This window comes from Amblyomma americanum, chromosome 2 (assembly GCF_052857255.1).
Source record: "Amblyomma americanum isolate KBUSLIRL-KWMA chromosome 2, ASM5285725v1, whole genome shotgun sequence".
NCBI lineage: Eukaryota > Metazoa > Arthropoda > Arachnida > Ixodida > Ixodidae > Amblyomma > Amblyomma americanum.
In genome coordinates, this window is record NC_135498.1 from 111,137,494 (window position 1) to 111,163,346 (window position 25,853).

The 25,853-nt window shown below is 50.3% G+C and overlaps 1 protein-coding gene across 1 annotated transcript in view; it reads left to right on the plus strand.

Annotated features, from left to right (window-relative positions):
* LOC144118965 (E3 ubiquitin-protein ligase MARCHF2-like) overlaps window positions 1-25,853 on the plus strand; it is a 33,975-nt gene that overhangs the window by 2,387 nt on the left and 5,735 nt on the right. The window contains exons 2-3 of the mRNA XM_077651724.1: window positions 14,320-14,429; window positions 23,117-23,340. Coding sequence (XP_077507850.1) covers window positions 14,320-14,429; window positions 23,117-23,340 — 334 coding nt within the window. The remainder of the gene's footprint in view (window positions 1-14,319; window positions 14,430-23,116; window positions 23,341-25,853) is intronic.

Sequence of the window (25,853 nt, forward strand, 5' to 3'; positions counted from 1 at the left end):
GCATGACCCGCTCCCCAGCGGTGCAGATGTTAAGAACTCTTGTAATGTAATTTACTGTCAGCTGTCAAGGCCGCATCATTACGCCTTGTTCAAGAGGCACCAGTGACCGTTACGAGGGCAGCGTGTCGCCTCAGCGGCGGAAAAGCGGTCGTCCAGACGCCGTGTCGAAACCCGATCCCGCAACTAGCCGCCGCAGAAAGCAACCACCGGCCGTTCGTCAGAGGGCGCCTGCGCCGCGCGTCCCACCGCTGACAATTCCGAGAAGGGAGCTTGGAGGACAAGGAGGAAAAAGGGAAACCGGCGTGGAGTAAAGAAGAGGGGGGGGGGGGCGCATGGTGAGCAGGATAAAAGGAAAACAAATGGAAAATAACAGACGGGAGCTTCTTTCTCAATTGGAAAGGTTTTTGAGGAAGGCAAAATTGCCCAAGTTCTCATTAATGCCGTGGGTTAATGTCCGAAATTTATGTATGAAATACGATTCCCTTTGTTCTCTTTGGCGGCCGGTTTGAAAACCCGACTGTAGGAGGATGACCCGGATGCTTTCAAATGAGTGCTGTGGCAGACATAGGTGCTTAGAAAAGGGTAGGTTTGGCAGTGTGTGAACGTGGGCCTTGTGGTTGTTGAATCGCAACCTGAACGGAGTTTCTGTCTGGCCGATGTACTGCATGCCGCACACGCTGCAGTGAAGCATGTAGACCACATTTGCACTGTCGCAATTTAGAGTTTCTTTGATTGTGAAAGTAAAGTCAGAGAAGGTACCTTTTGCAGTTCCTGTTGTCAGCATGTGACAGCAAACCTTACAGCGTGGTTTTCGGCAGGGTTGACACCCGGGGTTTGGGTTAGCATTGGGCGATGTTCTGGATTTAACTAAAATGTCTTTGAGGTTCTTGCTGCGCCGGTATACCGCTCTTGGTGGCTGCTTAAAAATGCGGGACAGGTGACTGCTTTGCTGGATAATGTTAAAATGTTTTGAGAGGATTTTGTTCACGCGTGGCATGTTTGATGAATGTGTGAGAACGAGGTTGGTTTGCCTTTCACCTTGCTGGAAGTTTTGGGGACTCAGTATTTTATTTCTGTCTAGACCGCGAGCTTTCCGAATAGCGTCTTCCACGATGGAAGCGGGATATTTTTTCAGTAAGAGATTTGTCTTCAGTTGTTCAGCATGGCGGTCAAAGTCATCGAGCTCAGAGCATATCCGTCGGTATCTATGAGCCTGAGAGTAAGGTATGCTCGTCTTGCAGTGGTGCGGGTGGCTGCTCTTAAAATGTAGATACTGCGGGCGGTCGGTGGGCTTTCTGTAGAGCGTTGTCTTAAGTACGTTTCCCTTTTTCTGTATTGTCACGTCCAAGAAGTTTATAGATGTTTTGGAGAAGCGGTGGGTGAACGATATCGATGGGTGAAATTTGTTGTAGTTCCCTATAAATGTTAATAGGCTAGCTTCATCGTGAGGCCAGATGAGGAAGATATCGTCCAGAAAACGCTTGTACAGGAGTGGCTTCGAAGGTTGAGTGTCCAGAAATTGTGTTTCGAGATCCGCCATGAATATATTGGCATAGGCAGGTGCCATCCTGGTCCCCATCGCCGTACCGTTCACCTGAAGAAAGTGCCTTCCCTCAAATTCAAAGTGGTTGTAATTGAGTACTAAACCCAGAATAGTTGCGAGAGTTTCCCCATCCAGGTGAACCGGAGGATCCGTCCGCAGGTATGCATCCACCGCCGCGCGTATGCCGTCTGTGTGCGGGATATTTGTATATAAAGACGTCACGTCCATTGTGACCAATAAGCTCTCATCGGGAATTTCAATGTTAGACACCAATTTGAGGAAGTGATTAGTGTCTTGAACGTAGGCGGGGATAGTTGGTATAATGTCCTTGAGTAAAAAGTCGAGAACGCCAGAAATTTTTTCGGTGAGTGTGCCATTACTTGAGACAATGGGACGACCGGGACGGTTTAGTTTGTGAATTTTCGGGAGGAGGTAGAACCGCCCAGGGACTGGTTTGACCGGCTTCATTGCTTTAAACATGTCCTGGGATATCTTTTGTTTTTGGAGGAGAGATTTTATCTCACTGTTAATTTTTACTTCGAAGTCTTCTGTGGGGTCGCTGGTGAGTTGGGTGTAAAATTGTTTATTTTCCAATTGTCGGAAACCTTCTTTTAAGTATTCGGTCTTGTCCATAACGACGATCGCGCCACCTTTGTCCGCAGGCTTGATGATGATGTCGGACCGCTGACTTAAAGAGTTAAGGGCCTGGCGTTCTTCGGACGAGAGGTTGTTGTTGACCGCTCTTGGTTTTGATTTTGAATACGATGATAGGATATCCTTTTGAACGGCAGTGATGTACATATCCAAATGTCTATCCCTGTGTTCGTTTGGAGTCCATGACTTGTCGGATGTCCCTGGTATGTTGATTTCCCGGTTCGTTTCGCGGTTTTCAAAGTACTCACGCAGACGTAAGTTCCTTGCGAAGTTATCTAGATCCTGATATAATTGAAATTCATTGAATTTTCCGGTCGTGGGGCAGAAGGTTAGGCCTTTAGCGAGTAACGCACGTTCCGAGGAAGTGAGAGGCAGGCTCGATACGTTCACCACGTTGTCAGCCCTAATGGAAGGCTGACCAGTAGTAGGCGCACAGTTTTGCTCAGGGGCTAACGTATTTCTAGTAGGAGGCGGGTTTATCGAACGGGGCGCTGGTGCCACACCGTCCCGCCGGAGTTTCCTAAGCTTCTCCATGCCTGTTTCTCTGGTTTTTCGTTCTTCGAATTCATTTAGCTCTGTTATTTCTGTCGCCGTTAGATCCGGTTCGAGACGGGTGCATTTTTCAATGTGCTTCAATTCAATAGTTTTTCGTTGACTGTGCCGTATAATTAGGTCCACAAGGCGTAGTGAACTGTCGTGTAGAATACCTTTCCACTCAGCCTCCTCGTCAGCATTAAGGGTGGTCATCGCTGGGGTTAGTTGCAACCTCAAGCCCTTGGGTACGTTTCCCTCTTCTGAATATCGTGTTAGTGTTGTTCCGTGAGCTTCATACCTGATCCGTTTTTCGATACATTTTCGCAGTTTCAGAAATGAGGGTGAGTGAGTTATTGGGGAGCGGGTCATACCTGTGGCGAGTCAATCGCTGCGCTGTGTCGGGGCGTGGCGTGCCATCTCGGCGCAGGCCCGTCTCGTCATGTAGCGGCGGCGGGGGGGTACGGGGGGTGACTCGACCCCTTGCACCAGGGGGCGAGTAGTAGACGTTGTTTCTGTCCTGTTGCCTGTCCAGCCGCCTCTTGGAGTCCTAGCCACCGGACGCTGACTGGAGCTCCATCTTGTCGCGGGGGCTGTGGCGCAGAGTACGCGTCGGAGGTGATCGCACATATATATATATATATATATATATATATATATATATATATATATATATATATATATATATATATATATATATATATATATATATATTCGTCTCAGTGGTGCTATCAATACCTGGTACTTGATTTAATATCGGCTGCTGGTCTTTGGAGCCAAGATATTAAACTTATTTTTGAAATATGGCAGAGTGCTAGACGCACTCTGGCACGGGTCGGCCCGGTATTGCACTGCCTCCGGGATCGGCCCGCGGCGTATGGGCTTATTAGCGCGCAGTGCCTTTTCTATCAATTTTTCCCTCCTATAATTTGTCTCCTACTTTCAGTGCGCGGCAGCGCGCGTGGCTCGGCTTGAGCCAGTAGGCGGGCCCGTGCTCTTTTCTTTTCCTACTTCCTTTCAGCAACATCAGTCAGTCAGTGTATTGTAGTCATTTTGGAGAGCGCGAAAGAGACACAACAATGACAGAACGAGGCGAGGAAGACACAATGCACTCAAGAGACACCATAAGAACGCGTCACACGACTCGAGAAGCGTCGTACCGAAGATGCGGGTAGACAAGGTCGTGCCACGTGCCGGAGTGACTCCAACCGCGGAAGACACCGGTTTTAGTTCTCGAGAGCGTTGGAATGAGGCGCTGCGTAGACGAACGACGTGCCGAGGAAACGAACCTTTCGCAATTCAACTAGGGATAATCAGAGCTAAACCACAGCCAATTTTAACGCGAAAGCGTTAAGGAGTTCGTGTCGCAGAAAAGCCGGTGTCGTCAGCGTCGGTGCCTTTGGCCGTGAGCGAAAAATGTCGCATCTCGGTGGACACCTGATAGATGGATCGGTTTATGGATTGATTGGCTGATTGATTGTTTTATTTATTTATTTATTTATTTATTTATTTATTTATTTATTTATTTATTTATTTATTGATTGATTGATTGATTGATTGATTGATTTTTCCTACCCTTGTGGCGCGATCCGGGTGTCCAGCGAGAGGTGTCATTTCCTTTCCTTAAGGGCAATTGTTCATTTCATTTTCCTTCTCTTACGGCCCGGTTCGGGTGTCCACCGAGATATGTGAGACAGGCGTCCTTTCCTTAAATTGTTCAACGGGCCACGCGTCACGCCGAACGGGCGATGGTGTTCCGTGTACACCTCGGCAACGCTGGGACACGCTCTCATGTCTCACTCTTCAAGAGGAAGCTTAAGCGTCCGCCAATTTAGTTTCCGGAGCCCTGCACTACAGCAACCATTTCCTCCTTTCTTCTTTGAACCCATCATTTATCCCTTCTCTTACGGCGCAGTTGATGTGTCAGCCGAGATGTGAGACAGATACTGCGCCATTTCATTTTCCCAACAGCCAATTTCAAATTCACGGGGGCCTTTAGCGCATCGCTCCCGTCAAAACACAGCCACTACGACCTGGTTCGAACTCGGGTACACCGGCTCAGTAGACGAGCACCTTAACCACTGAGCCGTCGCGGCGGGTTACAGGAGCAAGCAGAATTGTAATTTTATGTAGTTGTTTTTTTGTGTGTCTATTTATTCATAAAATAACCATGGAAGGAAAAGATGTTGCTAAACGCGGACTGCCATCGAAACCTGAAGCACCTGAGCTGCGGCTAGCGGGAATAAAAGGACAGGTAAGGGACAGTCTAATTTTGTCCACCAGTTCGTGATTCTATTTACATTCAACTGTAAGCAACCTGGGTGACCGGTGTGAAGCGTTCGAAAATTGACTTTTGAGGAAAGGCACCGTAATTGTCTTATTTCTCAGCGGACACCTCCAGCGCGCCGTGAAGAAGGGAGGAAGGGGAAGTGAAAGAGGAAGAGAGAAAAAGGTGGCGTAGTGGAAGGCCCTGGAATAATTTCGACCGCCTGGGGATCTTTACAGAATTATCCTCCGCGCGCGCATTGGCTGCGTGTTGCCCAACAGCGGTGGCTCGGTGGTTAGGGCGCTCGACTACAGATCCGGAGTTCCCGGGTTCGAACCCGACCCCGGCGGCTGCGTTTTTATGGAGGAAAAACGCTAAGGCGCCCGTGTGCTGTGCGATGTCAGTGCACGTTAAAGATCCCCAGGTGGTCGAAATTATTCCGGAGCCTCCACTATGGCACCTATTCTTCCTTTCTTCTTTCACTCCTCCTTTATCCCTTCCCTTACGGCGCGGTTCAGGTGTCCAAAGATATATGAGACAGATACTGCGCTACTTCCTTTCCCCAAAAAACCAATTACTATTATTATTATGGCCCGGGGAACGACGGGAGCGTCATAGAATGGTGGTGGTGAAAACGTTATAAAGTAGAGCAAGCCTTAATTGTTACATCCTAGTGATAGGATTGCTCTTGGATGCGTGTCGTGGTCGGAAGGTGATGCTTCTCAGCGACTTCCAAAGCCCAGCCCACTAGCTGCCGTTGGGCAGCCGGGTCAGAACTGGACACCGCAGCCTCCTATCGCTCGAGGTCTGTGAGTTGCCAATCGGCTGGTGGAAGGAGCTCAGAGCAAGGATAAAGAATGTGTGCAAAATCCGCTTTCGAAGCGCCGCAGAGGGTGCATACTGGCGTGAACAGTCCCGGGTGAACCAGGGATAAGCGGGCAGGGGAGAGGAAGGTGCGGGATTTTAGCTGTCGCCACGTCACCTGCTGCAATTTAGTGAGAGACTTGCGCGGAGGGGGATACGTTAGCCGTTGCTCACAGTAGTGTAGAGGGATCTCGTGATACGCGACCATTCGATCTCGAGCGTCTCCCCAGGCGTCGGCGGCTCCTGCTCGGCTGACGAAACCTCCAGCTAAAGAATGAGCCGCCTCGTTACCTGGGTGGCCGGCGTGGGCCGGGACCCAGAGAAGCTGAATAGGTCGGGTAGGGGCGGGAGACCAGCTTAGAGGCCGGAAAGCGGGTTCGAGATGCGGCCTTTTGCAAAGTTGCGGACCGCGGTCTTTGAGTCGCTGAAAATGTGGGTCGCCGATGTAGTAGCGGTGGCTAAGGCTACGGCTGCCTCCTCCGCTTCCGCAGGAGTGGAAGCAATGACAGTGCCTGCGTAATAGCGGTGTACGAATTGGACACTACCGCCAGGGCAAAGGCGGAGGAGGAGGTGTAAGAGGCTGCGTCGACGTAGACGCTCTCCGGCTGTGCGCCATAGTGTTTGTGTAGGGCTGCAGCCCGAGCATAACGCGGCTCGTCGTGCTGCTCGGGATGCATGTTCTTGGGGAGGGGGTGAGTGGTGATGAGGTCCCGTGTGTGGTGTGGGAGGGAGAAGCTGTGGGTATAATAGCCAGGGGGGTGTAGGCCAATGGCGTCAAGAATGTGACGGACGGCTACGGTGGAGGAGAGCCGATCAAGTTGGGCAGATCGATGGGCTTCGGTTAGCTCGGCGAGGGTGTTGTCTACGCCCATCTTAAGAAGGCGTTCATTCGACGTGTGCTGGGGGGAGGTTGAGGGCCGTCTTGTACGCCTGACGGATGAGGCAGTTGACTTTGTTCTCCTCTAATCGGGAGAGGAAGATATAGGGCAGGGAGTATACTACCCGGCTAAGGACGAAAGCCTGTATCAGGCGGCGGATGTCGTGTTCCCGCATGCCTCGGTGTTTGTTAGCGATTCGTCTGATGAGGCGAACGGTTTGTTGAACGGTAGCAGTGAGCTTGGTGACGGTGGCAGTGTTCTTGCCATTGTTCTCGAGAACCATCCCCAGGATGCGAACTTTGCCTACCTCTGGTATCCGGGTGGCATCAATGGTGACATCGGTGCCAGGTGGGGGAGTTTTGTCCAGTCTTCCCCGAAGGGGCGAAGGACCAGAAGTTCCGATTTTGTAGGAGAGCATGCAAGGCCGACCTGATGGGCATAGGAGGTCTCCACATCTGCCCCCGCTTGTAGTGTCTCTTCAATGGTGCTGATATTACCCGTGGAGGTCCACAGGGTGATGTCGTCGGCATATAAAGAGTGCGAGAGGGCGGGAATGGCTGAAAGAGCCTTTGCCATGAGGATGAGAGTTATATTAAATAGAAGCGGGGAGAGTACCGATCCCTGAGGGGTACCTCGGCTACCGAGGATGAAAACAGGGGAAGAGAGTGAGCCAAAAGTGATTTCAACTGTGCGGTGGCGGAGGAAGGCTGAGATGTACTGATGGGTACGAGTGCCGACGTCTAGGGACGACAGGGCGTCCAAGATGGCCGAATGATGTACATTGTCGCATGCCTGTTTTAGATCCAGGGCCAGGACCGCGCGCGTGCGCCTCGTGTTTCGGGGTGGAGGACGTCTTCTGAGAGCTGAAGCATGATATCTTAGGTGGAGAGGTGGGGACGGAAACCAACCATCGTTGGGTGGAAGAGGAGGTTGTCGTCCATGTGTTCCTGGAGGCGACCATGGACGACGTTCTCGAAGAGCTTGCCGATGCAAGACGTAAGGGAAATGGGAAGGAGATTCCTTATCTCAAGAGGCTTTCCTGGCTTGGGGATGAAAGTTATGCGGGCATAAGTCCACTGCGAAGGGAGGGCTCCCGTTCGCCAGCAGTGATTGAACAAGTCTGCAACAGGCTCCACCGACTGGCCGTCGAGATTGGGAGCGCCTTGTTGGTGACTCTGTCAGCGCTGGGGGCGGTCGTGGTCCGAAGTTTGTGCATGGCCGCCCGAACCTCCGTCGGAGAGATGTCCGCGTTGAGTTCCGGGTTGGGGTCTCCCGTGTACGGAGGGAGGGGATGAGAGGGGTAGTGGTGAGATATTGATCTTTGAGGGCTTGAAGGGGTGCATCGTCTCAGAGGGGGAGCTGGTGCAAGATGCGTGTGACATGCTTGCGTTGGGTGGCCTTCGTGTGACCCGGGTCCAGGAGATATCTGAGGAGGGACCAGGTGTCTTTCAGGCCTAAATTGCCACTCATGCCATCGCAGACCTGTCCCCATTGTTGATGGGCCAGGTCGCGTGCATGTGTTTCAATCTCGCGTACGAGATGAGCGCCACGGCGTTTGAGTGGCCGATTGCGCTTTTGATTGAGCCAGCGCCTTTGCAGGCTGGCATGTGCTTCCCACATGTGGAGGAGCCGGCTGTCAGCAGCCGACGTGTCCTCAGGTTCGGGAATGGTGGAGGTAGCGCGGGCGACATCGCGGTTGAGACTGGCGGTCCATTCAGAGAGGTCCGTGATGGTGTTCGGGGTTAGGCGCCGAAGTTGGCGGAATTTGTCCCAATCCACCACCTTTGTCCCTCGTCGTTTTGGCGAGGTAATGGAAGATATATTGACCTCTGTGGAAATGATATAATGGTCGCTGCCAAAGGAGTGTGTCGTGTAGATCCATCGGCTGTCGCGAATGTGCTTCCTAATTGTGAGGTCTGGGCTGGTGTTGGGCTGAACACTGGAACCAATATTGGTGGGGATAATGGTGTCATTCAAAAGGGAGAGGCCTTCGTCCTGAATGAATGACCACAGGGAGGTGCCTTTGCGACAGTTCTTGCGGTACCCCCCACTGATGTGATTGGCATTAGTCGCCCACTACCAACAGGGAGTTGTTCGAACAGATCGAGAGCGTCTTGCGGAAAGCCGCAAGAAGAGGGGCAGGAAGGCCTTTTGGGGGCTATAGAGATTGAGGATGAAGAGGCTAAGTGACTTGCGTGTGGGAGGGAGAAGCTCCAGCAGGAGACCGTCTATGTCGTCTACCTCTAATGGGTGCTCTATCGCAGTGAGATTGTGATGTACGAGCGTGGCGACCCTGGTCTGTGGCTGGGTAGAAGGTTCGTATGCGGTGTAGTTTCGGAGCTTGACTGACGTCAGAGTTTCGTGAAGCGCAATGACCGCGGTGGCGTCGCGGTTAGAGAGGGTTTGTAAGTAAAGCTGCAGGTTATCTCGCTTTGAGCGAAAACCCCTGCAGTTCAACTGCCACACCTTAATGCGTTGGGGTGTCGCAGCCATCTTGGGCAATGACGGAGAGAGCGGAAGATGCAGGGGGTGGCGTATGACCTCTGGGAAGAGGCTCGTCTATCTTAGTTTGGAATTGCGCGACATTGGCCTCCAGATTGCTCTGGCGGGTCTCGAGTGCCGCCACGCGGTCAGAAATGTTCTTCATCCACGTTTGAGTTTCGGAGCGGAACGTGTTTAGCGTCGCCTTATGCGTTTCTCAAAATCTTGCATGAAAGCCGTCACCTGGTGTACAATGTTGTCAGTGACTGGTTGGAAGGGAGAATTGGCGTCATCGGGGGACTTGCGTTTAGCAGGGAGACCACGTGCCGGTGACGTAGCGCGCGAGGAGGAGGCGGACAGGGAAGAGACGGAGGAGGAACGGGGCACGTTTGGATGCGTCGGGGTTTGCACTACTGGGGGCAATGTCGGTGGGGAGTGTTCACGCCGTAAAAGGTTTTGCAGTTGCTCTTTTAGAACAGCAATTTCGCGACTCTGGGAGGACAATTGTGCTTTTAGCTCCGCGTTTTCCTTCTCGAGCGAGGAAGACTGCGGCCCCCAGCTCACCTGTTTCTAAGAGTCCTGGACCCTTTGGCCTGGAAGTGGTGGGAAGGAGGACACGGAACGGCTGCGACTGCGACCAGTTCTTGGGCAGGAGGTGGAGCTTTGGCGGCTTCGCGACGCCCTAGGACTCTTGGGTGGCGAAGACGGTAGTGGACTCGCCGAGGTCGTGGTCCGTAGAGTGGAGACAGCCGAGGTGTTGTCGGAGCGTTCGAAGCGTACTTTGCACTCGCGGGTCCCTGTGAAGTGCGTTCCATTACACAGGATACATTTGGGAGTGCAATCCGGCGTTTCTTTGATGGGATGAGACGCACCGCAGCGAGGACAAAGGTCAGTGCGCTCTTTTGGACACACATCAGCACGATGGCCTGGCTTGCGGCAGTTGAAGCATGCTTCAACTTTCGCCTTGAAGGGATGACTCGTGTAGAGGGTGCCGTAGAAGACGAGCTGTCTTGGAACTTCCGTAGTGTATATAAAGGTGACCAAGATGGACTTGGTGCGGCCTAGTTGGCGGGCGTCGGCGATCGTGAAGTGGCGGCTGGGGTTCAGCGCCACGAGGTCGGAGAAAATATCTTCTTGAGTCTGGCTATATACCGCGTTGTAGAGTATCCATTTGACAGCGTTGTCGAAGGCCGCGACGTATGTCTTCATCGGATACTGTTGGTCGTGGAGCCTGAGTTCTTGAAGTTGGACATATCGTTTCATTCGGGCTTTCGAAGGCGTACTCACGGTGAACGAGTTATTGTAAGGGTTGATTCGGAGCTTGTCCTGGCTCCGCGCTTGCGCGTAGTCGATCTCTGCGCCAGTGCAGAGAAGCTGGAGAGGAGCTCCGCCGTTCACGGGCCGCAGGTCGAGACCACCGCCGGGGCGGAACAGAATCTTGAGGTCTGAATCTCGTAGACGAGGAAGTGGAGCGTGTTTCTTGATTTTCGGTGGAGTAGACTTGCCTTGCGGCGGTTGAGCGGGTTTGCCTGGACTTGCCCGGGAACTGGACGCTGCTGACGCGTCATTGGACGATGACGGCTTCGTGGTGGGGTAGAGCTTGTTGTGGGCCCGGACGGCGTGGGACCACCGTGGATCATTTTCGAATTCTTCTGGGGAAATCACTTCGCCATCGACGCGGTACTCCATCTGTGACGATGTAGACTCGGAGACCAACAAGGCGATGAGCAGCCGACGGCGTTAGGCCTAACCGGTGACGGCGTTCCACGCCTGGCGCGACAGGAAAATCTTCCAAAATCGGTTCCAATGGGCGAAAATGGCCGCAAATTATGCGTAGAGGTGCACAACGCCTTCACTGACTGTGCCCGATGGAAAGCAGTTCACTTCAGGTCGATATTTCACCACCACGAGCAAACGTTGACGGAGCCCATGTGATGCACGTCCTCATCATGCTCGGAGCGCCGACCGTCCTCAGCGTCATGGAATCGCGACGAGTGATGTGTGTGACGGATGCGGTGCAGTGGAAACACTAGAGCACCTGCTCCTTTACTGTGCCGCGTTCGCCGATGCTCGTAGAGATATGGCTGCGGCCTATAGGGTGCTGGGCGTACTAACAGACTACCTCCAGACGCTATTTTGGCCGCAGTGCAGTGTGCGCGTCCGTGAGCGAACCTTGGTGAACCTCTGTGCATTCCTCGAAAAGACGGGCTGGACGTCCCGTCTGTTCTCCGCCAGGTGACACGCAGTGACCGAACGCTCGGCGAGTTCTACCTTGGACGAATAACAAACTGAACGCTTCACTCCAGTTGTAGTCATCATAGTGCTGTGCGCGTTTGTTCTTATTGCTTAATCATGAACTAATCACGCGCACAACCTGGACACATTTCTTAATGTGTAAATAATTCGTGTATATTACCTCTCTTCCTGTCCCCTCACCTCTTTCATTTGATTTCTCCATTCTGCCTGCTATCCTTTATTTCCGCTGCCCAAGCTCAGGTGCTTCAGTATCGATGGCAGATGCAGGGGCTAGGAAAATCTTTTCCTTCGTTTTATTATTATTTTAACAAAAACCACTTACCACTACTACTAATACATCTTACACTACTACACTACTACTAATACATCGCAGAGCACACGGGCGCCTTTTTATGTTCCGCCTCTGTCGAAAAGCGGCCACCGGGACCGGGTTTGAACCCAGGTGCTCCGGCTCAGCGGCCGGGTGCTGTAACCACACAGCCGTCGTGGCGGGTGTGTGACCTCAGCACAACCTATGCATATGCTTCAACGAACGGAAGAGATGACGCGCGTACCGTTCCCAACATCCCTTTAGCATGGCACTACGAGATATGTGCACGACTCTAGGGCTGATTCCGGCGAGCACGGGCAGAGTGAGCGCCCACTGGTGGCTGCTTGCTGTATTTTCTAAAGGCCAACTAGGCAATAAGCACAGCAAAATGTGGTGTTAACACTAAATGCTCGTCGCGAAAGACGCAGGCCTTTCAAACTAGCTGTTCACTCGCATTAAATTTTCCAACTTGTGCAGGTTGTAACAACAGCTACTGTGCGATACGTATGACTGCGCTTCTGCCGCTGCTGCTGTCGCTGAGAGGAAGAATGAAAATGAAGTGCACGGGCGTATCCTCTGGCCCAAGCAGAGCCACAGCCGCTGCCTCGCGCTGAAAGTAGGAGAGTTGAAAGATAGAAGAAAAGTTGGAAAGAAAAGGCGCGCACTGGTATGCCCCGGGCCGATCCCGGAGGCATTGCAATACCGGGCCGACCCGTGCCAGAGTGCTTCAAACACTCCGCCACATTTTCAAAATTATGGTTTAATATCTTGAGTCCAAATGGGACCCGTATCATATATTAAACCCGCATGGGTATTGAACCCGCATCCCGTTCTGACTGCACTTCTCATATTTTATCCTTAATATGTACCCGGTGTTTTAAGCATGAAGCGTACTAGCCTCCATTTGGCAGCGCGCTGCGTCCAGAAGGGAGGCAGAATAGGAAGTCAAACCTAAACGAACTTATGGTGTCTTCGTCTGGACCGAACTGCCTCCGTGCAGGTTCTTAGGAAGTGACGTCAAATACTACAAGAGTGGCATGTCCACTTGCATCTCAGCCGTACGTGCGAAAACATTCGCAGTGTGCCGTTGCTCTTTCTTCCCTCTGTTCACCGTGGCCTCCAAGACCCTCGCATACCTGAGAGGCCATTCTTACGAGCGGCCGACGCCAACGACTGCAGTCAGCGATTTGTATAGTTAGCAACAACCTCTTCACTAACAGCGCGCAGGACCGGCGTTCAAAGAAACGGTGGGAAATGCGGGAACCACGAGCATGCTCATGAAATACTGCGATTGTACTTGTGCAGGTTTGCAAGACCCAAGACCACGGCGATATGCTCCCCGGCTTCGATGCATACGCTTTTGAGCAGCTAGAGTAACTTCCAAAAATATCCGCTGACGATCCCCAATCCAATCTCAGCTTCCCAATTGGTCGCTTTATTGATATATATCTTTTAACCTTTGCTCACGCTAACAAAAAGAACGATGTCATAAAGCGCAGGCATGCCGGAAGATCCGCATCTGCGGCTCGCTGCACTAAAAATATTAACAAACCATTATTTTTTCATAAGCGCAATGCACATGGCTCGCCAGCCGGTGGCTACGTGATTGCAGCGCGAATAGATGTATTTCAGCCACTAAAATCTTCTACATTTCCTTAATATATGCCCACGTTTAATGCTTAGTTTGTTTGCTTTTTGCTCTTCGTTGATGCTTCCCAGCAGCGTCGTTTGCCCACGACGCCTGCTCAGCACGCGCTGTTCGAAGAGATTGCACCGTGCTCCACCGGCCCCACCGTCGGTCTGCACGGTGGTTAGCGCACAGTCGTGTTGTGCTCGTCCCAGCCGAACGTACGGCACTACACGAGTGACATCCAGCCGAACGTCTGGCACCGCACGAGTGCGTGGAAAACTCTACGAGTGCCGTCAGCCGAAGACACCATTAGGCGAAACTTTCAGTTCGCCCCCTAGTGCCTACGTGCTCTGCTGCCGCCGGGGCACCACATGCATCAATGACAGCATCTCTAAAATATGCTACGCCGGTTACTGCGCATGTGCGAACCACGGGGCTAATCGCACAGAATGCGGCGGACTGAATGCATAGCTTCGTTGCAGCGACGATGTTATCCCTAGTGACTGCTGCAGTAACAGATACCCCCCAGTTTTCCGTCTCTCCTCCCCTACCTTCCACCCTTAAAAGATTACAAGGTTGCACTTGTCTGCTTATGAGCGCAAATGCGAAAGATATTACCCGCCGCGGTGACTCAGGAGATAGGGCGCTCGGCTACTGATCCGTAGTTCCCAGGTTCGAACCAGACCGCGGCGGCCGCATTTCGATGGAGGCGGAACGCAATGGCGCCAGTGTGCTGTGCGATGTCAGTGCACGTTAAATATCCCCTGGTGGTCTAAATTAGACTGGGGCCCTTCACTACGGCGTCCCTCATAGCCAACCAACCAACCCAAACCAAACCAACCACATCTTATAATAAATTGGTGAAGACACCTAAACTCCTAAACATTTGCCGCCGTTGTGTTTCAGGCACGATCGGGTACGTCCACAAGGAGTGCCTCGAGAGCTGGATAGAACGGACGGCGGACGGCAGATGCCAGATCTGCCACTACCAGTTCACGGTCCGCAAGAAGGTCAAGGTGAGAGCTAAGGTTCTTAATTCTCCACTCTCTGTTGAGACACTGCACCTGATTTCATAACATAACTTAGCAGAACCTGTGTTCGGCTTCTCTACACGCCAACAAACAAGGTGTGATATGCTAATGATTTTGGTTCGGCTAGGTATTAGTTCTGTGTGTATTTTTCTGCTTAATCAGTTCGGCCATAACGGTGTCATGCTTGTGTTTTAGTTTGAATTTTAGGAATGTGTTTCTCTTTTTTCAATATGATATTAGGTTTCCTACCCTAAAGTACGCTGTTGTTTTATTGTAAAAGGATTTTCTTTGTACATATGATTTGTCGTTTTGTCACCACTGTCCTCATGTGTAAGCCGAGGTGTAGGCCTCATCAGGAGGCATGCTTTTGTCTTCCTTTTTCTGCCTCTCCTATGGGCATGTTGTAAATATGTCCAAAATAAACTTTTCAGCGTTCAACTTACTCTGCACACAGAAATTAATTGTATGCGTGCCTTTTAAAACTCGCGTGAAAGGGCATATCGCCCGTAATAAATTGTCCCAAAATCTCGAACTTGAAGGTTTTGTCAACGCATTTTCAGTGATTTATGCACTGATGCTTTCGTAAACACTTCAATTCACGCTGTAAGGAGGGACGCACTATTGTTTATAATCATGTAAACCTGCAGAAAGAAGACAGTTCTCGTTTGAATGGTGCGGATCTATTTGTCACTTTTTGCAGCCAATGGGTGCTAATATTCCACAAGGTTTCCCGGTTGACTTCTGTGGACGTGAGCCACCGGGGCGGTTATGGCGCCCGGCTGCTCACTCGAAAGAGGCCGGTTTGATCTCGGCCCTTGAGGTCGCATTTAGATACAGGCGAAATGTTAGAGGTCCGTGTACTTAGCGATGCCAGGGCACGTTCAAGAACCCCGGGTGGTCGAAAATATGCTGGAGCATTCCACTATGCCGCATCTTACGGCCCGAGTCGTTTTCGGACTTTAAACCCCATAAAACGAAACCAATATTTGGACGTAAATAAAAATAACTAACCTACAGCTGATAAACACTGAACCCTGAAATTATTTTGCATTTTAACTGTCGAAGTTGTACATCTCGGAACGTGGTGGTACAACGGGCTGCGAGGACAACTAGATATCTTATTTCGACGCGTTTTTTACCACATTTCTAATTCTCATTACATGTATTTAAACACAGGTGTCCAGATGATATTCGTCGAGCGGCATGCTCAGTGGCGTAATTAGAGGACAGATGGCGCCATCAGTGTTGTTCATGCTGTACCTGCAAGGGTTGGAGACCAACCTAGAGAGGAGCGGACTAGGCTTCAATCTTTCTTTTTTCAAGCAAGGAGAATGAATGAAACAGTCATTACCGGGACTAATATACGCCGATGATATAGTGATAATGGCTTACAGCAAGGAAGATTTACAGACGTTGATAGACATATGTGGTAGAGAGGGAGATAGATTAGGTTTCGAGTTTAGCAAGAAAAAATCTGCAGTCATGATATTTAATGAGCTCGGCGAGCATAGAATACAGGAGTTTACGCTAGAAGTAGTGAATGAGTACAAGTATCTTGGGGTGGGGATAAATAACGGTGCTGAGTATCTGACAGAGCATGAAAAATATGTAATGAATAAAGCTAGTAGGAATGCAGCTGTCATGAAAAATATGGCACTGTGGAATTACAATAGGTATGAAGTGGTAAGAGGGATCTGGAAAGGGATGATGGTCCCTAGCCTGACTTTCGGTAATGCGGTCCGGTGCATGAGACCAGATGTTCAAGCAAGGTTAGAAATTAAACAACATGGCGTAGGGAGGCTCGCTTTGGGAGCACATGGCAATGCACCAAATCAGGGGGTACAAGGTGATATGGGACGGGTATCGTTCGAGAGTAGAGAAGCTAGCAGTAAGATAGCATCTGAGGAGCGATTGAGAAAAATGAGGGAAAAGCAGTGGGCTAGGAAAGTTTTCAGGTACCTGTACACGAGGAATGTTGACACGAAATGAAGAAAGCGAACTAGAAAATTGAAAAGCAAATATCTGGACAGCAGTTGGGGGGGGGGGGGGGGGGGGGTTGGTGCAAATCAGCAATTATCGGTTAAGAAAAAGGTTGAGGAAACAGAACTCTGTGGAAAACAGGGATGCTGACGAAATCGGCACTGGGAATATACAGGATTTTTAGGCGGAGAATTGCCAAAGAAAATGTCTATGATGATTGTAGGGGAAGCTCTTTGCTGTTTGAGGCCAGAACGGGAGTTTTGCGGACTAAGACATATAGACTCAGGTACCTTGAGATAGACACGTTGTGCGTTGCGTGCGGAAAGGAGGAAGAAACGGCTGAACACTTGATACTCTTCTGTAAAAATTAAGGGTTTTACCCTGCAGTGGAAAGCAGCGGGGCTGATTTATTCAAGGCATCGGGGTTCAAGGACAATGAAGGGAAAGTAGATTTTAAGCGGGTAGAAGTAACCAAGCGAAGGTTATCTGATTGTTGGCTAAAATTAAGAGAAGAGTAAAATTTTATAAGTGATGGCTAGGTGGCTTGAGCCACCACGCGATTTAAAGGGTTCAGCCTTATCCATCCATCCATCCAGAATGGGCGTGAAGTAGATCGCGCCATATTTTGATAGCGAAATACAGATTGCAAACGTGTCATATACTTCAGAACGCTAAACAAAACCCATTTCGCTTGCATGTATGTAAATTTTGACGTAACTAAGTGACATGTTCTTTCTATCATAGTACTGAGTAGTGCAAACAGCCCCAATTTTGTGATATTTTTAGGCGAGAATGGTTTTTGGCGCTCCTTTCGATCCGTCACAAAGTATAGACAGCAATTTCATGTCTCATTGTGTGCATGTTTAAACGTCTGTATGAAAGGGTAGCACATCAAACCGCTGCTTTGTCCTCGCCACCTTTCTTCGCCTTTAAATGATATGTGCCAACGTGGAAGAGAGCGCTGTGGGCTTGAGATCAAAAGCGTGTGTGCGGGGAAGCGGATCATACACAACAAGCGTGGACAAAATCGTTTTCAAACAGAAAACAGTTTGAGCGCAGTTTTTCATATATTGTAAGATTTGATTATAACAATCAACATATTCGCAGATCCCCCCTCAGCAGGTTTGCATTTTTTTTACTATTAACGTTCTTGCTGCCGTCAAAAGCGTTCGCCATTCGTTTTCTATGGCACTCTTAACTGTTCGACGCAAGCAGTGTGGATGCAAGCAGTGCTTAGGGACAGAGCGGGTAGGTTAAAACAAAAAAAAATAAACGTATTCATCGTTTTCTACCAATCTCGAATGCCTAAACCTTCCTGAGAATTATTCCGATACTCTCATGCATTTCCGCCGTTTAGTACGGCCAGTATAGCTGGTTTTCGAACCCAAGCAGCGAGCGTGCACGCCCAGCCTCTTTGCATCTTTCAATCATACTCGTTTCTCCTATAAGCCACCTGCGCACAGGGGCGCCGCCCGCGAAAAGGTTAAAAGCGCCCTCTATGCGTACCAATACCGCGTGTTTGCTTCAGAATGTACACAACTGGTATAGACCCACAGCTTTCGGTTGTATTGTTACGGTACCGATTTTGTCAAACTTAAGGTGCTAAAATGTTTTTGCGTTTTTACGATGTGAAAACTGGAGAAATTGCGCTAGCCTCAGCACGTTGCTTGTGGCTAGGCGAGTGTAATATGAATTTTAACTCCAGGAAAGCATTACACGGTGCTAAGCTCAGGCCTGTGAGCACGTGAAATCGCAATAGTGATAGGCTGCGCAAATAAACATTTTCAGGTGAAACGGAAACCGTCGGGTACTTCTGCTCGAAATTTTGCGCCGTCCGTGCTTGGGCTTCATTGAACTGCATAGCCCTAAGCGCTTTGCCGGTCCTGCGCCTGTGTTTGCTTCCTGCATGCCGCTAAACTGATCTGGCCTGCGCTTAACTGAGGGAAGCATAAAGTCCAATTAATGGGACACTAAAGGGGAGCCTTTAAGTCAGACTGGACTCATCGCTTGGTTAGCGTCTCACGGTAGGAAATGCGTCATTTTCGCAGGATACATAGCCATTACAACCTAGAAAAGTGAATAAAAGCAAAGTACACACGGCGCCACCACTTTCGGATTACTGCGGCAGCGGTTGGCGACGAATTCGTGAGCTTTCTCGAGGAACTCTCTTTCGCCGTCCGTGGGCAATCGCCGATGCAATACGAAGAGAGCAGCGCGGCCAATAATAATAATAATAATAATTGGTTTTGGGGGGAAAAGGAAATGGCGCAGTATCTCTCATATATCGTTGGACACCTAAACCACGCCGTAAGGCAAGGGTAAAGGAGGCAGTGAAAGAAGAAAGGAAGAGAGAGGTGCCGTAGTGGAGGGCTCCGGAATAATTTCGACCACCTGGGGATCTTTAACGTGCACTGACATCGCACAGCGCGGCCAACGTTTCCAATAATGACAAGAGTCCTAACTAAAACAGCGCGCTACAGACGAGGCAGAGAAATGTTAGCATCGAAAACGAGCGGTGAATCTTTCGGCTCGCATTCTGCGCACTCTGGCTACGCGTGGCCGTTGTACGTAGCGAGTTCAAAACCGCAACCTTTCAACGGCAGTCATGCTATGCTGGGCTTGCTACGTGGTCGCTGAAGCGGTTTCGTTCTCGCTTGAGCCGTCAAGTCGGCTACTTTGTGCAGACTATGCGTGTTATGAAATTAGAGTGTTTGTTAGAGAGCACGCTCTCATGCAGACATGTGCATACATGTAACGCTGTAAACGTGTGAAGCGCGATGAGAGCGCATGGGTTTTCACGTTTTCCTGAAAACTGGTTGGCCGGATATGCCTTTAGGTGTGGTAAAAAACAGATATCTGAAAAGTAGGACATACATGCACCATCACCTCTCATTGGTTAATTAAATAAAAGGTTTCCTAGCGCCGGGCATCGTGCATGCGATACATGAGACCAAGCAGTACAGAGCGTCTTTCATTCGAGCGCTCGTGATTAAAGTGCAAGACACAGATGCGATACGCAGCTAAATTGTCATAACTGTAAACGCGCTTCTGCGTGAAAAACCTTGAACACGTTGATGTGTGTTCGCCAAGATTATGCATTCATTCTGGAACGGTACCCTGATTCTTTCCGCGCAAACCGCACACGAAGTAATTCACGGCGGTCGTCTGCGGTCATACTTACTGCGTAGTTAGTCAACAAACACACTATGGGGAACTTGCGCTGAAGTTAGCGGTTCCGATTGCAGCGCCATAACACACTGCCTAGCGAGAAGAACAAGCAGTTTTGGGTAGTACTCTTGGTACTTTTCCGCGCCACCCTCAGGCGCTTATTGGCGTGAGCCTCCGCGCTCTGTCGAAGGCGCACGTGCCGTGCGTCAGCTATCTTAGCTACGCCGAGAGAAGCTAGGCAATGAATGCTGTCAGCCAAACGCGGGTATCTAATCGCGCAGAATGTGTTCTCGCGTTTGCAGCGGCCCAAGCGGCCGAGAAAAGCAGTTTTGAGTCACCGAATGGAATAATTGCAGTGCCATCTTGGCAGCGCAGGTTCCCCATAACCGACTACACAGTGCATCGTTTGGTGAGAAATGCAGGTGATATTTTAACTCAGATGCGGTGTTCAAATACCTCACCGCTGCTGCTCGCATGCTTTTGAGAATCCCTCGAAGCTTACGGGTTCACTTCACGCTACCATACAATGCACCGAAGGCCACAAGCACTTCCCGTGGTCGCCTATATAGATATGCGCGTGAGCTTAAATATCAGTCTGTTCTGAAGTCGGCGGCTGCCCTCGATAACCTCACGCAGTGTCTTAAATACCTACGGGCAATATTTCTATCGTAAGCGTGCATTGCAGTCAGACGTAGCCGCAAGCGATGCAGCAGAAGCATCTGCCTATCAGTAGGGGGGGGGGGGGGTGAGGCTGATGGCTCAACACAATTGTTTGTGAATCTTAAATGCTCGAGACACTGGAGGGCGTCTGGGAGGCATCCGTCTGATTCGCCGCCTTTCCTCAAACACTCTTCAGCGTACTAGACAAGGAGAACTACATATGCGTTAGCAGGAAGTAGCGTAATCGCTAGCACGCTCGGCTGCGGAGAGGAAGGATTGTGGTTCGAATCTCATCGTACACAAATATTTTTTCTCATCGAGTTGGTCGACGCTGCTGGAGAGCGTAACGGACGGACGGATGGACATGGTTGTGGCCGCAAGTATGAGCCATTAATGGCTTTCGCCTTAAAAACGAGCGCTTCCCGCCAGCGCCGAGACCTAAATGCTCCTCCAAGCTCCCGTTGTAGCCCTTTCCCCTTCCGCCTCCAAAACAAAAATTTAATAAAAATAAAACGCATAGAAACTGCATCTCATCGCCAGCCAACCGTGCGTCGACAAGATACAAGGTCAGTCGGTTAGTGCATGTGCGCCGCATGGGCAAGCTTCTAAAGCGGATGTAGTAAAGCGTGATAAGAGCAAGGCAGGAGCAGCTTTGAACGCACAACTTCGGCACACGGCCGGTGCAGGCAACACAGACAGCACACCGTATGCGTCACCGCTTAGTATAACAGTAAAGCAGTGGACAGCAATCAATAAACGTAAATAAGGAGCTGATGGTGTCGGGATAAAATGCTAGTTCCCACCAGGTTTCTAGGTGGGAACCATTACACATTTCTTCGAGAACGTAGTAATTGACGCGAGATGATCGCATTATTTGGAGGCCATTGCGCTCTTCGAGCGCTGTACACGAGGGTTGCGCACTCCACAGGGACTCCGGAACTTCACTTTAAGTGAGGGGCCAGACAGCGAGTCTCTTCTTTTATTTTGGTGGTCCAAGTTTTATTGCAATATTTATTACATCTATTTCTTTTTATAATGTCCGTAATTTGTCCTATTCACAGGAGTATTTGTTACTACGTATAATACCTGAAGTAAAATGGAAGGTCGTCACGCAGGGAGACACGATCTCGCCAATGCTATTCGCCGCCTATTAACGGCAGGTGTTCCGAGGCATGAATTCGGCACAGTGGAGAATAAACGTTAATAGAGATTGCCGAATTTCCGATTCGCTGATGACATTGCCTTCCTAAGTCATTCAGGAAATGAGCTGCAAAGCATGATCAAGGAGATAGACAAGCAGCCTCACTGTTATTTACATGAATAACTACTTTGAACTGAAACACTTCCAGAAATTTGATCTGAGTGCTAGCAGCTGGGTGGGGGGCGGGCAGGTGAGGGAGAGGGCGGGCGCTGCCGATTCTGGGGAAAAACTGGGGAAACGACCACCCAAAAATATGGCCGTGAATTGGGGCGCTTTTTACGTGCTCTCTTCAAGCATATGAAAGGCGCTGTGACAACGATGTAGGTGTTTTCTTTTTGTCCCCTTCTTACTCCCATTTTAGACTGGCAGTGATAGCGCCCAAGCCAATGTGCATTTTTTTGTGAATGAAGCACCAAACGTAGCAATATGGTTTGTCCGGAGCACCTATGTTGCAACTGTAATAAGCCTCCGCATTCGCTAATAACAATTCGTTAAAAAATGAAAGGTGTTTTACCTAAGAGATTATCACGTCGCACATGCACCACGGAATGTCGTGATTTGATAAACTTATTTGTTCGCTCTCCACAGGCGCGTGATTCTCGAATGGCGCGAGAAATGGCTGAAATTTATGAAGTCTCATGGCGATGGCAACCCTGTTTTTGATTTTCTAAAAAACGGATATGAATATTAATTACAGTGGGCTACACACCTCTTAATATATAAGAAGCCTAAGAGTAATAGTTTAAAGTTAACTATTTATTATTAGCCGCCGCGGTGTCTGAGTGGTTATGACGCTCGCCTGCTGGCCCGAAAGACGCGGGTTCGATCCCGGCCGCGGCGGTCGAAATTCGATGGAGCTGAAATTCTAGAGGCCCGTGTACTGTGCGAGGTGAGTGCACGTTAAAGAACGCCAGGTGGTCTAAATTTACGGAGCCCTTCACTACGGCGTCCCTCAAAGCTTTGGTCGCTTTGGGACGTTAAACACCCATAAACCCTATTTATTATTAGTTAACCAGTCGGCTAGTTACTGCTTCTTAGCTGTATTCTGATGCACTACATCGCTGACAACGATACGCCGAAAAAATCCCTGTTCTAACCATCTAAAGCCTACTTTTCAGAATTGGAGAGAGTCTTAGGCAAAGCATCCTGTATATCTCAGGTCAAGAGTTAGCCACAATGCCCCTGGTTCTGCCATAATGCCCACATTTCCTATCTCATCAAGCATTAATTTGGCACAACTATTTCACCAATGTTCAGAAAGCGTGCCATGTTATCTTTACTCCTACTTTTGACCTAACCACATTTAAGGTCAATGCAAAGGGGATGAAATGTGCTATAGCAAACAGTGAGACAAAACAGACGAGAACTTCACATACATCTAGCACTCATTTCTTTTTTGTATTTTTGTTTTCTGTTGCACGACACCAGGTTTTATTTTGAATAGTTCTAAGACTAATTATTTAATAAACAAGCTTCTCTTTCTGAGCCCGTGTGATCCTGGCCCACGCTTCATTCGACTGGGCAAGAATCGTGGCCGAGTAACTATGCCTAGCCCTTCGTGAAATCCACTGGAGAACATTGCGCGTTCTCCATAGAGCTCAGCACCATTGGCTACGCAAGCTGACCCAGAGACTTGCCCTCCTACCCCACTCTTTCCATGCAGTCCACGTGGCGGCTCCTGGGCGACTCCAAGGCCCGTGGCCGCGTGCTCGGCTACCTGGCCCTGGGCACCCTGTTCTCGGCGAGCATCGCTTTCATCTTCTCATTGGCCTGGCTCTACGTCCTGCGGCTTCCGGCCCGCATCGGGGACCAGATCGTCCCGCTGGCTATCGTGCTGCTGGCCGTGCAGAACGTGCTCTGGCACTACTTCCCTTTCCTCAGCTTCATGTGAGTACAAGAAACTAATCGGGCAGTAAATGGCCCTTGGCTATGTACTGTGACCACTTATTTGGAACACTTTACAGCTAGAGCTGTTATGCCACTGTTCCTGGTTTTCGTGTCATTGTAGTAGTGCGTTGTAGTCGTCGGCGTAACCGGTGGGTGCGTTGCCATGGGAACCAGTTCGAGGGTGGTTTCCGTGGAAGGGATAGCGTCTAACGAGAGCGGAGGAATACATAATCGGGTGGCGGTTACCAGTGGACCCATCCGGAGGGCGGTTATTGTAGAAAAGAGAGGGTTATCACGAGATCGCTACTCCCACTGGCACAACGCTCCTCCGAGCTTACCAGAGCTTACTCGAGTTACTCCGAGCCTCATCAGGACACAAAACAGCTTTTTCGCTAGTGGTACTCCTCTAGTACCGCACGCATTAAAAAAATGTAGACATCAGGTAAAATTATAACTGTACTAGAAACAATTAGTTGTGATCCCTCTCGAACCTTGAAAGTTCACACTTCCAAAGAGTTCAATACTGTGATAAAGATGAAGTGTGGCAAGTGCGCTGCACGCACTCGCGCGCATGGGGGGAGAGAAGACGACGAAGTAGGGGAATACAGATCGGCTCGACCGTATGCTACGTGTACTGTTTCATTGCTAATTATTATTACTACGATACAACATATTTTGGCGACGAGGATGCTGTTTTGATTCGGGACCTTCACGTGGCCTGTTCACCATCCGTCATGAGCTTTTTTGGGCTTCAGCCACCATTACCCTTCCTGCCGACTCCTGGTCGTCCTGCCCTTCCATGGGAGCAATGGGAGCTGGCGTTCCGGAATTACATGCTGGCCTCTGGTGCCTCTACTCTGGGCGCGGACAGGCGGAAGGCCATCCTGCTGAATTGCCTCGGACTGGAAGGTCAGCGCATTTTTTATACATTGGCGCCGCCGTCGTCCACTCCAGCGCCTACAGCTGCGGCTTCGCACTCCGGTGACGAGGCGCCCCGCCTTGACGAATTTGATGCGGCGATATCCATCCTGTCGGAGCATTACAAATCGTCCGTGAATGTAATCGCCGCACGTCATCGCTTTCGCCGTCGAGTTCAGGCTCCAGGAGAGACAACCGATGAGTACGTCGCTGTCCTTCGCAGCCTTGTCGGCGACTGCGGGTTTGGGACCATGGCGGACGATATGATCAGGGACCAGCTGGTGGAGAAGACCTCGAGTTGCCATCTGCGTGAGCGCCTACTCATGGAAGGCTCCTCCTTGACTCTGTCGCGCGCCATGCTCCTTGCTCGACAGTGTGAGCAAGCTTCCGGGAAGCCAGGGAATTGGCTGAGGAGGACGCTCCAGTACATCGTGTGAGATGCGAGCGCGGATCGAGACAAACACCACCTCAGGCCCATTGCTGCAAGTGCCAAAGTCAACCATCACAACCACCTGCTGCTGGAATACCAGAGCGCATGTGCTACCGCTGCGGTTCTACAACTCACCTAGCGAACAACCCTGCATGCCGAGCCCGCAACCGCAAGTGTCGTCGGTGCGGCAAGGTGGGCCATTTCGACTCTCTCTGCAAGTCGTCCGACCGTCCTGTTCAAGTTCAGCAAGTTGCAGATACTGCTGAAACATCGTCGATGCCGGATGGCTCCAGCAGTGCGTCTATTCTCAATGTTGAAAGTCAAAAAAACGGAATTTTCGCGTCAGTCCTGATTGAAGGCAAGTTCATCCGCTTCCTGATTGACACCGGCTCATCTGTGTCAATTATTTCTGAAGATCTATACCACCGATTCTTCGCTAAATGTTTCCCGCTTAAATCAACTGCAGTTCAACTATTGGACTATTCTAAGTCTCGGATTATAGTCCAAGGGTGTTTTTTTGCCACAGCAAAGTTCCACGACCGTACCGCCTGCATCCTGTTGTACGTTGTCTCGGGAGGCACAACGCTGCTGGGCCTGGATTCCATTGCCGCTCTACAAATGAAGATCAAAGGTGCATCGTTGGAATGTCTTTCCATGACACCTGATACACCTCTGTTACCTCCTGAGCTACGTCCACACTTCGAACATCTCTTCTCCAAGGAACTCGGAGTTGCTCGTGGCTACGTGCACAAAGTCAGAGTGCAGGATTCCGTTCCTCCTGTTGCTTGCAAGCTCCGACGGCTGCCGTTTGCCATTCGTCAGCAGGTGTCCGAGGAACTCCAGAATCTTGAAGCTCAAGACATCATTGAACGGGTCGACGCTTCCAAGTGGATTTCACCCATAGTCGTGGCTCGGAAAAAAGATGGCTCCATCCGAATGTGCGTCGATTTGCGTGAGCCGAACAAGGCTATTGTGGTCGACAGTTTTCCTTTGCCTCAAACGGAAGAACTTCTACATAGCTTGGCCGGGTCACAGCGTTTTTCGAAGTTGGACCTTGCCTCGGCTTACCAACAAGTACCACTTAGCCCTGAGAGTCGGGAATTGACCACATTCATTACCCATGATGGCCTCTTCCGCTTCAAACGAGTGTGTTTCGGCCTTGCTT